General features: G+C 38.4%; 1 protein-coding gene across 2 annotated transcripts in view; it reads right to left on the bottom strand.

Moving 5' to 3' along the window:
- NAB1 (NGFI-A binding protein 1) overlaps nucleotides 1-17,905 on the bottom strand; it is a 43,674-nt gene extending 25,769 nt beyond the window's left edge. Inside the window, exons 1-2 of one of the 2 annotated variants that reach the window (XM_036858931.1) lie at nucleotides 17,638-17,905; nucleotides 6,954-7,791 (exon numbers count right to left, since the gene is read on the bottom strand). In XM_036858931.1, the coding sequence (XP_036714826.1) occupies nucleotides 6,954-7,772 (819 nt within the window). In that variant the 5' untranslated portion in view covers nucleotides 7,773-7,791; nucleotides 17,638-17,905. The remainder of the gene's footprint in view (nucleotides 1-6,953; nucleotides 7,792-17,637) is intronic. The other variant, XM_036858929.1, reaches the window with a different exon arrangement.
- Between the last annotated feature and the right edge of the window lie 474 nt (nucleotides 17,906-18,379).

The following is an 18,379-nucleotide window of genomic DNA, read 5'->3' as shown; positions in this document are numbered from 1 at the left end:
GCTAAAATAGAAGGAAAAAATATCTTAAATGCATCAATAAGCCAGCAAGACAGTAAGAACGATTCAGGCCAAAATGAATGAAGACAGTATCTCAAAGGAGTAAGTTGAGGACAGTTGCTAAACCAGATGAACTTCAATCTTTACACCCTCTTTGGGCTGGTGAGTGTGGGAAGAGAATAACAGGAAAAGCCGAGTATCCATCAAAGGTGAGGCTGAGGAGTCTACGAAAAATACAAAAGTACTACAGCCTGATGCAAGACAGAATTAGAAATATACCCATACCCCACAGGAGAATGCAAGGAGAATTACCTGTCTTTAACCTTGTTACTAAATGGGAGAGAACAGAAGATACTCTCCTGAGATTTCATAACCCCAAATCAGCTCTTCAAATGGATATTCAGCCCTAATTCACATTAAACAGCCTGAGAATTAATTTTCATAGGGTCCCAGAGTTGTTATGTGCAGAGTACAGGTGCCTGGTAGAAGCAAAAGCCTCTAGGAGAATCCATTTTCTTCCTAGGCCTCAAAACATTTCCACAGTTCCAAGAAATATGAGTTCATAGACAGAAATCATAAAACATCCAAAGAAACAAGGAACCAAAAGTAAAAACCAGCAGAAACAAGAGACAGCAGAAACAGACCCTCAAAGACTTCACTTAAAGAAATAAAAGGAGTTGAAAATATGACTAAAGAGTAATATAGTAAAAATGACTAAGAAAAATTGAAAAGTCAGAAGGAGAGAAGAAATTGGGGCACGGTAAAACAGAAGATTTCAAAAGCAGACAACAGTCAGATAACCACTGGCTTCTAAACACAACAATGAAAGCTGAAGGCCAAGGAAATGATATCTTCAATTACTAACAGAAAATAACTGATAATATAGAATTTGATACCCAGAATAAGTAGCAATTAAGAATGAGGGCAAAATAAAGATATTTTCCAATGGGGTGAGGAAGGACAGAGTTTGCTATCAGTAGGCCTTCATTAAGAAAATTCTACATAATGCACTTCAGGCTAAAGGACACTAATTCCAGATGGTAAATACGAGATATAAAGAGGAGGAAGGGAAGAAATACAAAATAAAATAAAGGAAATAAATTCAAAACATCAGTCATTATAATAAATGTAAATGGACCAAATGTTGCAGTTAAAAGACAAGGAATGTAAGAGAGAATTTTTTAAAAATCCAATTATTGGTATTTACAAGAGATGTATCTAAAACATGGATTCAGAAAGACTAAAAGTAAAAGGATGGAAAAAAGAAGTAACAAGAAATTACTAACAAGAAGAAAGCATATGTATTTATATTAATATCAAACAAAAAAGTTTTTTAAAACAAAATGCATTATTAAAGATTAATAAGGTTGCTGCATAATACATAGAGAAATAGACAACTCCACAATCAGAGTAGGTGATTTTAACACACAACTCTTAGCTACTGATAGAGCAAGCAGACAAAAAAAAAAAAAAAAAGTCTATCGAAGGTTTGAAAAACAGAGTTAATAAGCTTGTTAAAACAGACATATACAGAACACTCTACCAACAACTGCAGAAGCACATTAAAAACACTGACCACATACTGGGCCATAACTCATATCTCAACAAATTTTAAAGGGCTGGCATCATACAAACCATGTTCTCTGACCACAATGTAATTCAGTTAGAAATCACTGGGAAAAAGAATAAAGGAAAAACCCCCTCATATTAGGAAATGAAAAAAACTTCTTAACTCATGGATCAGAAAAGAAATCATAAATAAAAAGAGAAATAATCAGAATTAAAAAATAATAAAATAACCACATATCAAAACTTTGGGAATAATGCTAATTCAATACATAGTGAGAATTTATGGCCTTCACTGCTTACATGAGAAAAGAAGAACCGCTGAACATTAATGAACTCAGGACGAAATATAAGTTAGAACAATAAAATAAACTGTAACAAAGTAGACGTAAACACAAACACAGCACAACTAAAAATTTCAATTAAGCCAAAAGTGCTTCCTCAAAAAGAAGTTGGAAAGCTTTTCTGTAAAAGGTCAGATAGTAAATATTTTAGGCTTTATAGGCCAGTCTGTGTTACAACTACCCAATGCTACATCATAGCTCAAAAGTAGCCACAGATAATACATAAACAAATAGGCATGGCTGTATTCCAATAAAAGTTTATGTGCAAAGATCAGGAAGTGGGCTAGATTTTGCTCACAGGCTCTAGTTTGCAGATCCCTGAAAAGATTAATATAGTTGACAAACCTCTGGCAAGACTGATCAGGGAAAAAGAGACAAATGTACAAACAATATTAGGTCTTAAAAACAATAAACAACTTTATGCCAATATGTTTGAAAACTTAGATGAAATGGACAAATTCTCAGAAAAATATGACTTATCAAAAGTGACTCAAGAAGAAAGACTACCCTAATAGTCCTATAATCTACTTTTTTAAATGATCAAAAGGAAATGTCCAACATTTCTTTTCAAGTATTAGATGTTGAAATTGATACACTCAAGCTGAGAGTTCGGAATTCAGCATCATAACTCACTAGTAATAGGTTCAGGTCTAAGAGGTTCCCAGATTTGGCATTCCCCCTCTCTCAGAACTAAGACTGTTGGGCTTCTCTGAAACACTCAGCCTTGCCTTCTCAACACTACAGTGGTAACTGACCTAAACTTGGCATCACCATGTATTCTATGGGCCTAGGTCCTTATGTTAGTAACCCGCTTAGCACTCCAGTTCCTGTAGCATTTCCACTAGGTCTACAACTTACCCACTAACTCCACGTTCTCCTCTTCTTCCCCTTCCTATCTTTGAGTTCCAGAGCTCTTCGGCTGGAAGTTGCTATCTGCTGACAAATATTCTATTGATATAATGCCGACTTGTCTATGTGCTTTTATTTCTGAATATTACAAGCCCCTACATTCTCCACGGCCTTGCTATTCTCAACTTTCAGTTTCTCTCTCTTTATCCATTCATTGCTTTAAGATTTGATGCATACTGCTTACCTAGTTTACCATATACTCTGCCAACACACCTTTGGACAGATGGAACTCTGCCTGCCTGGACTTCCTTCTAGTACTGCTTCTGGGTTTGTCCCTTAGCACCTGTCCCACACCAATAACTAGTGTGGTTCTAGGCCTCAGCCTCTCACACCATCTTCATGGTCTGACTCCTATGACCAGGCCATACCTAGCCATGTCCTAAGACCATCACTGATTCTCTAGCTTAAAAACAGTGTGTATAACAATGATTCATTCTACAATTCTTTACTGTAAAATGTAAAGAATTATACAATATATTTACAATGTATACTTGGAAACAAGTATAAAAATGCATATAAGAATAAGAATTTTATATGCTTGTGAGTTGAAAAAATTTTTTCAGGTATAGGTAACTTCCTGATTTTCATCTGCTCGTGACCTACTTATATGTCTTGAAAGAGAGTGTTCAGTGTTTATATGAAGAAAAATCTCAGAAATACTACCAAAAGTGAATTAAGAATAAGTCACATATTTCCTTATTTAGCAATTGAGGACAAATTAGTAACATTCTTTAATCTTAGGAATTTAGAAAAACTCAAAAATCTTTCTCTCATTGTAGATAGTCAAATGAAAAAATGTGAAGTTATCACAAATGTACCTAAAAGGTACACTTGACAGTACCTTCTTTCTTTTAATTCCCTCGGGATTTTGTGATTTCCACCAAACTCTTGAATGGTTACTAGTTTGAAGAAAGTGTCCTGATTCATACAACTTCTATCCTAAACTATATTATTAGACCAGACTCACATACTTGAGTTACAAATAATAAGCGGTCTAAGTTAAGCTTCACAAGCCACACTTTCCAAAACCCCCAACCCCACATCTCAGCCGCTGGCATTCATTTTGACTGTTCCCTTATTTTGGGAAACCCACAATGGTCTCATTACTTAAATACCACCTGTGCCTATTTATCCAAAGAAGCAAAGAGCCCTTTAGCAAAAGCGAAGTGTGAAATAGTTCATTTTGGATTTTTTTAAAGTAGGTTAGGATTTTTTAAGTGAGGTTGATAGGCTTTATTAAAGTCATCTCTTTAACATACTTTTGCTTTAATAAAAAGACAGGCCCTTGACTGTGTTTCATCTGCTCTGTTTTAAAAATTATATGAAAACTGGATTATAGCATGAACCTAAAACTGCCAACATGTTTTGCCCTTTGTTTCCTATTACTGACGGCCTTATAGTAGATTTCTCTATTGGTTCATAGGTAATGAAAGTGTCAAAGTGTATCCGAATTATAATGCTACCTGTATTTTCTAGATCTACTCACAAGTTCTTGTGAGTCCATTATTGTATGGCAACAATATATAACAATTACAAAAGGACATGCCCAAAATAGATCAAATCACAGAATTCCCTGTGACTAATTTTGCTAACCACTTCTCTGATATTAAGCACCAGTATCCATTCATATCTAAAATAATTCATTTTAAAATATCAGATGGTGAAATTGCTGAAGACAAGATTAATATACAAAAATCGGCCAGTGATAGTAATTTTAAAAAGCAGGAAAAAATTTCATTTATGATTATACACCTTTATATCTTATATACTTGTATATAAAAGCAAAATAAATATATGTTTATGATACAGACATTTAACATACATATATAATACACAGTATTTGACCTAACAAGAAATGTGCAAAACCTATGAATAAAGAACTAAGAAATTACTGAGGAATATAAAAGATCTAAGTAAACACATATACTATATTACTGTACGGGAGTTTTCATTACTGTAAATATATCATTTTTTTCCAAATTAATCTATACCTTTAAGGCATTTCTAATCAAAACACCAACAGAAATTTTGGGGAAATTTGACAAATGCATTAAAAATTTCATTTGGAAGGAGAAATGTGTAAGATTACCTAAAAAAACAGAAGCTGCAGAACAGTACTATAGAAAGGGCACTTGCCTGTCCATATATTAAAATACATTATTTAGCTACAGTAATTAAAGTAACTCTATACTGGTGAAGGAATAGAGAATTAGACAAATGAAATCACACAGGACAAGATCAATGAATATTACTATATAAAATTAAACTTCCACATGGCAACCAGTCTGAAAGGTCAAAGGACAAATGATAATCTGGTAAAATGTTTACAACATAAGACAAAAGGTTAATATCCTTAAAATATAAAAAGTTCTTACCAATATTTTAAAGGTTAGACAAAACAACCAAACAACTCCAATATTAAAACAAAGGATATGAATATAAAATTGGATGTCTGTTAAACATAAGAAAAGATACTCATCCTCACTAAGGAAAGTTAATTTGAGCAATGATAATTTTTTCATCTCTTAGACTGACAAAGATTAAAAATGATAAATGCAAGAGAGTGGAAAGATGGACACTTGCATACAACGATAGTGAAAATGTAAATTGCTGCAGCTTTTTTAGAAGGCAATTTAGCAGTATCTACTAAAATATTAAATCTACTTATTCTTTGATCCCATAATTTTACATGTTGGGACTCTATTCTATACGAAAACATGCACAAGTCTGTAAAGATATATATGTGTAATGTTCACGTCCTACCATATATAAAATTTAAAAAATGGAAACAACTTAAGTGACATCAAAAAGTGAATGGCTAAGGTAAATAACAGCACATTCATATTGTGAAATATAATATAACCCATAAATGAATAAGGTAGCTCTATATGTAATCACTTAAAAAATATATCTAATAGTATACTGTACTTTGAGCATATTGTTAAGTTTAAAAAAAAGAATTTGGAGGAAGAGTGTACAAAATATGATCCCACATTTGTATATGTAAAGAAAAGAATCTGTTTACAGATTCAATTACTTCACATCCTTTTGTAATGATTGAATACTTTTTCAATAAATATATAATATTTTTTGTGTTAAAGTATAAGTCTGGGGGGGAAGATCTAATGTTTCTAACGTGAAATACTGCATTCAACTGAACATTTTTTTCAAGGAGAGTTTCTCTTTCTTCAAACGGATAAATGGCTATAAATTTTAGCTATGCAATCGTTTAACTTTTGAAATGCATTTATTTTTCAAGCATTTATTGGGTACATTAGATTCTAAGGATATAAAAATGAATGAGACATTATCTCTGCCTTGAAGAATCCCAAAGTATACTGTGAGGGAGAGACCAGTATATATATAAGTACAATAAAATGTTGAAGTTACTGTGACAGAAGTGTATATTATACAGGGATAAAAATGGAAAGGAAAGGTAACTTGGGGGAAAACATATCAAAAAAGACTTAAGCTTATGCTTGAGTCTTAAGGTCTTAAAGATGCTTGAGTCTTAAATATGATGTGTTGGCCAGATAGACAAGAAAAAGGGAGTAAATGAGAAAGACATACGTATATGCATTCTTCTGCTTAAGCAAAGTATTTCTGGATAGAGTGCTACAAAAATAAAATGAGAATTTTTAATGCCAAATGTCAAACCAAAACAATATTCAAACCTATAATAATTCTCCTAACATTCATCTAAAATAATTTTGTTTTCTATGCTAGCTGAAAATCACTTTAAGTTGTGGTTATTGTTTACAATTTGTTTTTTCTAAAAAAAGTCTACAAAAATGATTTTTGTTCTACTTAAAATCTCATTTTATTTCTTAATTAAAAGACAAACTGCCTTGTACATGCAAAGACTTTATGCTTTCACTGCTTAAATTCTGATATTTTTCTAAAAGTCACCCTACACTGTAGTTCCAAAGCTCAACATGTTTGAATTCAACACAAAAATACCCTAACACACACAATAAATATGGTCTATTTTCACTAAAGAGTTACATTTTGCTAAACCTAAATGTCTTTAGTACTGCTTTCAGGTAATGTATCTCCTTAGCTGCAAACTATTACCAAATTAATCTCTAAGAGACACGACACACCACATATGCACAAAGAACAATGTGGGCTTTTTACCTCATGAAGCGTGAGATGTTTCCCATCCTTTCTCTTGGAGTCAAATCTGCCATATATTGCACTATATTTTCGAATTTCCTCCTCTTTGTGTGGATCATCATCACTCATCTCAAAGATGTGACCAATCATTTTGGCCAACTTCTTGTTGGTTTTTAGCAGCTCTTTCACTTCGTTCAAGTCACTTTTCGGCAGCGTGGGGGCCATTCGTTCCACACACTCGGCTACAGAGAGCGCGGCAGCAGCATCCAGCGCCTCGCTACTTTCTTTTGGGGAAGCTGGAGAGCCAAGGTCAGCTGGGGAGAGGCTGTGCTCACTCTCGGTGGCATGGTGGCCTTGCCAGAGTCGGGACTCACCGATACTCTGCAGCGCTAAGCTCCCCACCACGTCTGATTTCCCCTGTCCCAAGCTCTGCACACAGGTGGTGGCAGCACACTTGGGGATTTTTAAATGAGGTTCCCGGGCACTGCTGTTCCTTTCATAACTGCTGCAGGATATTCCCAGCCAGGTTGGTGATCCCTCTGGTAATTTATAGATGGGTATGCTACTGACAGGCAGGGACGTCAGCGGCTGATTGAAAAGGCCAGGGTTTGTAACCCAGTCTCTCAAAGCCTTCTGTAGCCTCCTAACATGAAGGGGCTTGCTAGCCATGCCCACGAGTGCCATGATTTCCAAGAATTCCTCTTCTCCAGCTTCACAGAGTTGCTGGACATCATCACCACCTTGTTGGATAAAGGCATCAAAATAAGAAAGCAGATTGGCTTTTTGTAATATTCTGTACAGCTGCAACTCCCCCAGGGTCCTGGGTAGGGCCGCGGCCATTACTGTGGATGGGCTTAACCTGCAAAAAGAAGAGGAAATACTCATCACACTTGCTCCAAACTTCTTAAGCCTATTTGTTAGACACTATAGGATTTAAGAGTTCAGTATGGGAAGAATAAAAACCAAGGAGCATTTGCATAGCAACTGACTGTTAAGGAAGCATTCTCTCTATGCATAAGTTATCTTATTTTACTCTCCTATCAACCTTAATGGTCAATATTCAGTAATAGTTTCCATTTTAAAGAAAAATATATAAAGGCTCAAAGAAGATAAGTAATTTGCCTGAGATATCACAACTAGCTAAGCAGAAGTCTAGGGACTCAAACCAAGGCTCACAGGGCTCTATATCCCATATTTTTGACTATTCACTTTGCTGCTTCCATGGTGTGGACACAGAGGCAAAGTGAAGGATAATCAAATTCAGAAGGGGGTAAGAAGTATACTATGCTACCATGCGCTGAATACTCATATTGTGTCACACTGTATGACAAACACTTTATATTATGTCTAATCCTCACAACAGCCCTGTGAGATAGGTATAGTTAATTCCCATTTTATAAAAAAAAAAGTAGCAAGATTAGCCTGGCAGGCAGAGGATGAGAGAATTCAGTATGAACTGCAGTTGATAAGATAGAAGGTGGTATATTTAGGAACTGAGAAAAAAAGAGGCAGGAAAAATTCAGACAAGACTTGGTGATCACTTAGGTATAAGTGATGAAAGGAGAGGAAATGTCTAGAACTGCAACAGGCATTGGGGATACAGAAAATTAGGGATGATGGAATTCCCTTTCAAACACATGGCACTTGAACATGGCACAAGGTGGAATGCTTAAGTAGAACTGTCCTGTGTGCAGAATAACAGACTGGAGCCTAAGTGTGTCTCAGGGTTAGAGACAGAGGATGAAGCCAAGGAGGGTGGGAGATCCCTCCAAAGAAGCAGCAGAGAGCCTAAGACAGAGACAAGGAACTAATACTTTTAGAGCTCAAGCGAGGCAGAGAAGTCTGCCTTTAAAGAGACAGAACAAGACCCAGCAAAGCACTTCTTGACCTCTTAGCAGCCTTTAAAAGTTATTCACAGTTGCCTGGAGACCTTCCACAGACAAAGAGGAGTTGGCCAAGTACTTCCATTTAAGAGAAACAAACTTGTAATCAATGGACCCTTAGGATTAAAAGGACCCTATAGCCCTCTAAGGGCAAAAATTATAGTAGGCCAAAAGAATACATACACCAAAGGAAAGTGAAAGCTCCACTCTCAACTCGGAAAGTAAGGAGCAATTGTTAACTGGGAGATAAGACAAGCAAAGGAATATTAGGAACACCCCTGAAGGCCAGATCACCAAATTTGGGACTTCTGCTTTATGCCATCAACCAGAATTCTACCCAAAATTCCAGTTTCAGTCATCCCATCCAAGGAGAATGCATTTCCCTACCACCCTAAGGACTGACTCCTGGGAAGCCCCCATCTCCTGGAACCTCTGTGTCATCCACAATCTGCTCTAATCAATTACTGACCTCCTCAAATTTTATGGTTCTTTATTTTATAAGGGCATTGCCAGGGTACCTGATGACTTCCCAAGATACATAAAAAAAGATTGAATCTGAGCCCACTAAACGTCTGCTGACAGCCAGGAAATCATGTGGGGTGCTTCTGAAAAAATATAATTTCCTAGGTCCTTGGGTTGCATCTCAGGAGATCCTCATGATTTGGCAAATTTGGCAAACTACACTAGAAGATCCCTATTTAGTACACTCTCTGGGCACCACGAACTCCTACAGGTTTTGAGACCACTGTCATGTTCATGCCACCTCAGTTCTCTGGAAAAAACATTCCTGCATCATCTGAATCACCCACAGGAGGATCTACTTTGTCCTCCCACTCCAGGGGAGACTTTTTGGGGAGAGAATCTATCATCCAGCTGGACACTAACCCACAAAAACAAGCTCTTGGGAGTTACAGACACAAGTTAAAGTCATACCAAATGGAAGGGTTTCTAGAAAGTGTCTGAGGTAGAGAAAAGGAAACCTACTTTCCCTTCATACACCTAATGCAATAGCTCCACAGGCTTTCAACTCAAGAGTATACACACAAAAAAATATCTATACACACATATAAATATATATGTATGCACATACACCCACAAAATCATTTTTATAAGAGGGCTGTAACCTTGCAAGATTTATGGTGTCATCAATGATCTCACCATATACACTCCCCCAAATTATGGAATAAAGTAAAAATTACATGAGAAAATCTAGAACAGAGTTCTTGAATCTTTTTATGAGCAATAAGAGAACAAAGAATATATGATGGACAAATGTAAAAGAGAAACTTAAGGAGAACTAAAAACCCAAACTTAGGTTTTATTCTTGTGAGATAAGGCAATGATTTTAGAAAATATTAATTTTCAACTTTTATCCTTTCTCATCTTTACCCAGAAAGAAAGGAAACCCCCTAGTTCCTAAGAGAAAGCCCTTATGTTCCGGTAAGAAAGTAGTTATGATTATAATATCCCCATAAGGACTGATAGGACCCAGTGTACATTTCCAAAGTCAAGACACCAGATGAAAGATAAATAAGTGAACTATTTAGACTCCCAGGAGGCTTTCTAAAGGCCCACACTTACTGCTGGGAAAGGAGTTTTCTCCCTAAGCTTTTTGCTTTAAGAGAATGTTTCAGTTTCCTACAAAGCCTGTTGGGATAATTTAAACAACCACCACTTCATACATTAACTTGATTTGATTTAAAAGAAAATTTTTATGAGATTTTCTGTTTTTACAAACTCTGTATCTATTCGTGCTTCGACATGCAGGTCAAATAAATCAAAAGAAAACTGCATCTCTCCAATCTGAAGTAAACATAAAAGGATACTAACACAACGCTATATAATATAGGAAGCTGCGAGTAGAGTAAATCTACTCAGCTGCAAACTCCAGTTACCTGGCCTGTTCAAGAGATGCTGGAACAACCATGCTGAGTGTGACCTTTTTATAAATCCCACAATTAAGAGAAACCAGTTACCCATTTTTTAACTGCATTCAAAAGCTAAACCAAGGGCCTATATACAGCAAACCTCCACTTGCACCAGCTTAAATGTCCCTCAGCCTGGTCAGTTCCAGAGGAAGAGGAATTAAACAATGGACTCATTTAAGGCCATTTGTTGTTGTTTGTTATTCAATGATCTATTTTAAATGGTAATGATTTGTTCCTGAACCTTTTAAAAACAAACTCACTTTGGCTCCTTATGGGGTAGGGTCAGTCATCTGCCAGATTTAAACTATGCTAAGTGAAATAAGGAGCTGGTTTGGCTCAGAAAACTTGACTGGTCAACTCCAGCTTTGTCCTCGAACCACAACACAGCACTTAATATGAATATGGGAAACAAAACTTCTCTGACTTTCTCCAAGCTGGGACGTGGGGATTTAGAGTAAGGCAGAGTCTTTAATGGTCACAAGGGAAAAGAAGAACCATTCCTTCAAACCTGCCCCAATCTGTTCCAAGAAGCTTCAGCCTGCCTTCTGTCCTGACTCCTCGATCAAAACTGTCAGAGTAACTCCTGAGTGATCACCAGCTTTTCTCTTTAACCTCTCTGCAGCTTGACATCACTCCTTGAAACGCTCTTCACCTGACTTTTTGCTATATTATGTTGCCTTCCCTTACTCTAATTCTAAGTGCAGGAATTCTCCAAAGTTTTATATTAGACCCCATTTCTACTGTCTTTCCATATTCTCCCATGATGATCTCGTCCACTCCCAGGCTTCAATATCACCTATAGCAGACTGACCTCCAAACTGCTATCTGTAGCTTGGACCAGTGGTTTGTGGAGTTCCTGCAAAGTGTTCTCAAATCCAAACATACACCAAGCACTGGCTCACACATATACATCTACTTTGCAAATAAAAGTAAATAAATACTTTGTGATTTAATACAAACTCATTTAAAAGTGTAACTGAATTCACAGTTGTTGCCATTATATCAACAAACACTAAACAGAATTAATGAGTACTTGCTTTTTTTTTTTTTTTTAGTTTAAAAAGTGATCTTCATACCTGAAAAGTTTGAGAACCCAAACTGTTTTTCTGATAATTCAGCATTTCAACTACCATGTGGAGATTGTCAAACATCTCAAATTTGGTAAGTCCCAAAGCAAGTATGTTATCTCATTTTCCTCCCTTCTTCCAGATTCCCAAATCTACTCTTCCCAACGCTCATTTCTTTTAGTTGCACCACTACTCTTCCAGTTTCCTGGATTAATAAAAGTAGAGATTCCTTTTTTTTTTTCCTAATTTTTATTGAGGTATAGTTGATGTACAATATTATATAAGTTTCAGGTGTACAACATAATGATTCACAATTTTTAAAGGTCATATTCCATTTATAGTTATAAAATATTGGCTATATTTCCTGTGCTGTACAATATATCCTTGTAGCTTATTTATTTTATACATAGTAGTTTGTACCTCTTAATCCCCTTCCCCCTCCCCACTGGTAATCACTTGTTTGTTTTATATCTGTGAGTCTGTTTCTTTTTTGTCATATTCACTAGTTTTATTTTTTAGATTCCACATATAAGTGATATTATACAGTATTTTTCTCTGACTTATTTCACTTAGCAAAATACCCTCCAATTCCATCCATGTTGTTGCAAATAGCAGAATTTCATTCTTTTTTATGGCTGAGTAATATTCCATTGCATGTATATACCATATCTTCTTTATCCGTTCATGTTTTTGTTTTCCTCTTCCTTCCTCCTATCTACATGTCCTTAGGCCACATCACCACCCTTTTTCTTTCTCTGCCTCAAAAGCACCTAATTCTAATTTTCCCCTTGCTTCTTGCCCCAACTTTGAAAACAGCTACCTCACCTTCAATACATCCCATACTGCAATGCCAACTTTATCTTCCTAAAGTACAGGTGTGGCTCTTTACTCACCTATGCAAATCTCCCCACTTCATGGAGGAAAAAATCCAAACTACTCATATAGGCATCCCAGACCTGTCCAGCCTCCTCTGTGGTCCTTAACCTGCCCCTATGCTCGTGCCAAACACTGGACTTTCCTCAAATGGTTCTTCACAGAGAAACTGTTAAGAATCAGGATACAGACGAGTAAGCACACAGTTAACCACTCTGATAAATGCTATGCCAAATGTTATCTTCAATACATAAGGAGCCATGGAACAGAGAAGCAGACTTACATGGTCCTGTAGAACAGGTTACCTTAGACTACAAGCTCCTTGATGGTAGGGTCTAGGTCTCATTCATCTTTTATCCCCCTCTACTCCCAGCAAAGCGTTCAAGGTAGAACAACATCTCTATAAAGGCTTCTGTTGAATGAAACCCAACGTTTGAGTCAGAATCTGATCAGCAACCTCCTTTTATATTCCAAAAGGAATAACCTCTGTGTAAATTAGGGTCCAATCTAACAAAAGCACATCCTGCTACTTTACCTACAATCTTTTTCATTCTCTCATCCTCGATACTTCCCCTTTTTTATAGCCTGTGTGGTGGATTCCCATAAGATGGCCGGATGCTCTCCATTTACAGGAACACACATGGTTGTGGCGACAACAGACATCATGTTAGCCCAGCCCCAACAGCAGCCTTTTAAGTCAATTTCAGGCATGAGAGATCCCAGGTCTCTTTCCTCTTGGTTTCGACGAATTAAAATGTTATCCCCTAATAAACCTCAATCCTATACATGATCATTAGACTCAAATGGATGCATGAACACTACACTTGAATCCTCCTCTTCGTGATACAGGAAATATATATGTATACACACACTTTTACGAAATCCATGCCATTCCAAAGAAGAGAGACTCTGCCAGGAGTGGGGAGAAACCAAGGGCAAAATCCTAGTAAAATCTGACTTATTTATGCAGAGGACTATAAATTCCTGCCTCCCAACACAGCCTGAAATTTTTACTTTAAAATTATCTAAGTTAACAGCAACCTCTTACAGACTTCTAAAAAAATGTGAAAAAAATTGGGAAGTGTTAGCTCATGAGTCACTTACAGATTAAGGTGAATTAGTTCCACCAGATTGTTTTCCTCTAACACCTAGATGAGATCCAGTACACGCTAAGGGAATGAAAGCTAGAGATGGGAAATGGCAAGGAAGGAGATAGGAAATCTGAGGCGAGTGACCGCGTTTAAAGCCTCGGAAGTATTGCCAAGGTTGGGAGAATGTAGCCTGAAGGTATAGGAGCCTGGGGAAAGGGTACAATGGGTACACTACAGGTTGAGACTGGAGAGGTTTATGACAAGCCAGAATTTGGCTTAGGGAAGGATAAGCCTTAAGCCTAGGAAGTGAATTCTTCTCATTTTTGTCCCAGTCCCAGAACTCAACCTAAAATAATTAAATGTAGTTTAGTTACATCATGAGTTATTTAAGATATCAGGTCGACCCAGGTCCTCACTCCTGTGTATGTGTTTCAAGTACCAAACAATTTAACTAGGCATATTTATTAATAAGCATGTGGGGATATATCTTAAGTCAAGATATTTTTGGATCTTATTACTGTAATAGCTATGAATTAAACATACAGCTTCTAATGAATTAACAGTAATTTAGGAAACTTAAAATGTTCTCTCCTACTGATTTTTTCTGAATTCTGAATGAAGCTGGAAAAAATTTCTTATAAACCTCAAAATTTTAATTAAAGTTTCAATGTATAACCCTAAATTTATCAAAATTAGAAAAAAATCAGATTTATTTTGCAATTAAACAATAACTATGCATTAACTTAACTGTGATACCAACAGGTAAACACTAGTATTTCATATAATATGGCTGGAAATTCTTCAATCAACTAACAGTCAAGTTATTCAACAAACATTAAGTGCCATTTGAGCATGTAGTATGCACACAGGACATATAAATTTTATCATTTTTTTCCCAGAAATTTATCTTTAAAAATTATTAAATTAACATACTGTACAAGTTAAGGTGCAACTCTCTAAATACAATGTATTGAGAAATGACAAAACTATTTGAAAGCTTAATGGTATGTTTTAGCTGTGAGAATTCTGACAAGACGAGGATTGCTACTTTTTCCCCCAAAGTCAACTTCTCTAATTTCCCACTTGTTCCATTGTTAAGTTTAAGGGAGTATATTCTACTACTGCACTAGTTTTTGAAAATGTCAGATCAAAAAGGAAATTCGCATTTAATATAATAACTGTACTGTTCTTCATTCTACTAAAAAGAATGAACAAAGCAGTTAAAATAAAACTAAATCCAAAGCAAAGGGGCTAGGAACCTTGTATTATGCTTAAGTGGGCATTATTTATTCCTTATTATTTTTAATAAACTCCACATGAAATATGCATACACAAGATGATTATACGAGCAAGATCTTAACCTGTTCAAAACATATTAAAAAATGGTCATTTCCATGAAAGTAACATAAAATATATCATGCTTCTGTGGTATCCAGAATACAGCTTCACACTTAAAGGTAAATTGTACAAAGCTTTTATTTCCAATAATGCACATGAACAGCACCAACAAAAACAACTTGACTTAACATAATGGAATAGATGAACCCCAAGTCTTAGGACAGAGTCTAGATCAACAGACACAAAAACCTGACATACTTCTGTTTCCATGCAACCATCTTTTACTTTAAATTTTTAAAGTTCATGCAATAAATTCTTCAAAGGTCTCCCCCACTGTGTCATACATTATAATTTCTTCTTTCAAAGCAGCCACGGTACAAACACCCAAAATCTTTAATAATAAACCAATATGCTCTTAATATGTGATTAAAAGAAAATATCTAATACTTTAACTGATTCTCCAAATAGCAACAAGGAGAATGAAAATATATTAACTTTTCTACAGGGCAATGGATATTATTTACTAGTCATCAAAAAAGAAAATTTTTAAATTAATTTAGCTGAGATTATTCAATTTTATTAATAATTCTGAAACAAGATGTATTCACCAGATATATCAAATTATTTATTAGCTATATAAGCTCACTAAATTTCCTTGTATCAGCTATAGTATTCCTAAGGATTTCTGTCATGTTCATTACATCCACAATGTAATAAAATAAAATAAAAGAATGAAATAAAAATCTACACTACCTCAATGTTTTTATTATTATTATTGATTTATTCACATATAATAGGAAATCACCAGAGCCAAGGAAAACGAAATTTTTCCAACACCAGGATGGCATATTAACTTTTGTGCAAGATGTTAAAAATAGTAAAATTAAAACAAGAAAGCTTCCAATGGTTCCTTAACATTTTCTTTCAAGACTTTCAATAACTAATACTCAAACAGGAATAAAGAAGTCTGACCTTGCCAGACATCTATAAACTCTCAAGAGAACACTTACATGCAAAGTAATACCTATAAAGACAACATATTTTTTACAACTTAATGAAAATATTAAATGTTTCAAATGCTGGAAAATGGAGGAAAAAAAGGATATCCCCTGAATCTAAGCCACTTTTACTGGCACTTAGATTAGACTAGAAGCAGCTCTTTAGGTCTTCTGGAAAATATCAGTCCCCACCCAAAATAGAGAAAGTAAATCCTCTGCATCCTTTCTCCCAATATGCCTTCTTAAAACCCACACATAAATCAGGACGTGTCATAATCTGGTATGTTTTAGAGGGGAAATTTTTCAAAAAAGTGAAAATCTAAGAAGGTATTTCATTGCGTGCGCACTTCTCTAACAAAACAGCCTAGCATTTCCTACGTGACTAATCTTTTTAAAATTCAGTTCCTATGCAATCTAATATTATCTATTAAAACTGCCAAAATATTTTTAAACAAGATCTGAGTATCTCCCTCTCAGCTCTGATCTTTGCACTCCTTAAGTTTGCAGACACGTCACTGGCAAACCAATTGGTAGTGACAGGTTACTCCAAATCAACTCTTTCGGAAGGAAATTTTAAATTGACATCTACCCCCAAATTTTCCATGCCTCCCGGATCTCACGTAGTGAGGAATTAAGTATATGCAAGTCAAGGATTCCTCCTGATCACCTGCTGCAAAACTTGGTCTGCGGAACCTATAAATGCAAATATATTCCAATTCAATTATCCTTTCCCCCAAGATCTTACAACAATTAGGCTCACTCGAAGAGTCGTTTCATATCTTGAGCCTTGTGAACCCTGACAATGCAGCCCATAAGCATTTGATTGCACTTGCAACGTTTCTCCATGAATAAGGTCACAGACTACCGCATCCAAAGCTTGTATGTCCCACATGTGTTTGCAAATTCCACACTCGGCCTTAACGAGCACGAGTCTCTCGCTTCCATCGCACCTCAGTGCCAAGTTTCTGTAAGCCACTTCCAAACAAAACTCTCCTTCCGCTTTCAAAAAGAAAACTACATTCCAAAGGAGAGGATACCCAGGACGAAAATTAAGGCTCTAAGTGCAACACTCTTACAAAGTAAACAAACCAACAAAAAGATTCTGCCCCTGCGGAAGGTGGCTGCAAAACTCTGGGGCCGGCGCGCGCACCCACCGCGCACAACACACCGCGCAACCCACCACCGCTCCGCGCTCCGCGCTCCGCGCCCCGCGCGACGGCCCCAGCCGGGTCAGGAGAATGGACGCTGCGCCCCCGGCTTTCTGGGAGGAGAATGCACAGGTCGGCCCCGCTGCCTTGCTCGCCCTCTTCTCGCTGCCCCTGCGCACCGAATTTCTCCGGGAATCGCCCACACGAGCCCGATGCCGCCCTCTCCTTCCGGCGGCGGCCGCGCGGGGCCAGCTGCCCTGGACGCCCGCCCCCCACCCAAGTGCCGGCGCGGCCCGGAGACTCCGCCGCTCCAAGTTCGCCCGCGGTCGCACGAGCTTGAACGCATCCCGCAGTTGGCGGACAGCGAGATGGTACGTACTCGGCCAGCGGCTGCAGCGGTCTTGGCGCGCTCTCCCCCAGGACGCCTCAGCAACTCCGAAGTGACGGCCCCCGGTTCTCTCTCCTCAGTCGGCTGCTGCGGCCGGGACGCCCCCGCTCCCATCGAGGGGGGAAGGAAAGGTGGTGGGCACTCTCTCCCTGCTCCCCCCCCCCCCAGCTCGGGCCCGCCGCTCCTTCCCGCCCGCCAGCCCCGACGGCGCTCGCTCGGCCGCGGTGGCGGTGGCAGCGGCTCCTCCCGGCGCGGACGGCGGCGGCACCTCCCCCGCCGCGTCCTCCCCCCTGCTGCCCGCCTCCCTTTCCCTCCCCGCGCGCGCGCTGCCCCTCCCCCTCCCCCGCCCGCCTCCGCCGCCTCTACCCCCACCCGCCCGCTGTCACATTGGGAGATTCCGCTCTTGCTACATTCGCCGCTCTAGCTCCCGCCCACGCGCGGCCGAGTGACGCAGATCCCGGCGTGGGCAGCGGCCGGGCGGGGGTGGGGGCGGCGGCCGCCGGGGCCCGGGCTCGGCCTCGGCCTCTTCCCGCCGCCCCCTCCGCGGAATCCGGAGGGCGGCCCATTCACTCGGCAGCTGGGAGGAACCAAGTGGGCGCCCAGGAGGGGGCGGCTCCTGCGAATCCTGCTCCCGGCGGGGGGAGGGGGCGGGAAGGAGGAAAACGGGGGTGGCGGGAGGGAGGGGACGCCGCCTCGGGCCTGCTCTCCAGCTGCCGAAGGAACTGGGAAGGTT

The sequence above is a fragment of the Balaenoptera musculus genome, chromosome 7 (assembly GCF_009873245.2).
Source record: "Balaenoptera musculus isolate JJ_BM4_2016_0621 chromosome 7, mBalMus1.pri.v3, whole genome shotgun sequence".
NCBI lineage: Eukaryota > Metazoa > Chordata > Mammalia > Artiodactyla > Balaenopteridae > Balaenoptera > Balaenoptera musculus.
Note: the sequence above shows the minus strand (reverse complement) of the source record. Positions and strands in the feature narration are given on the sequence as shown.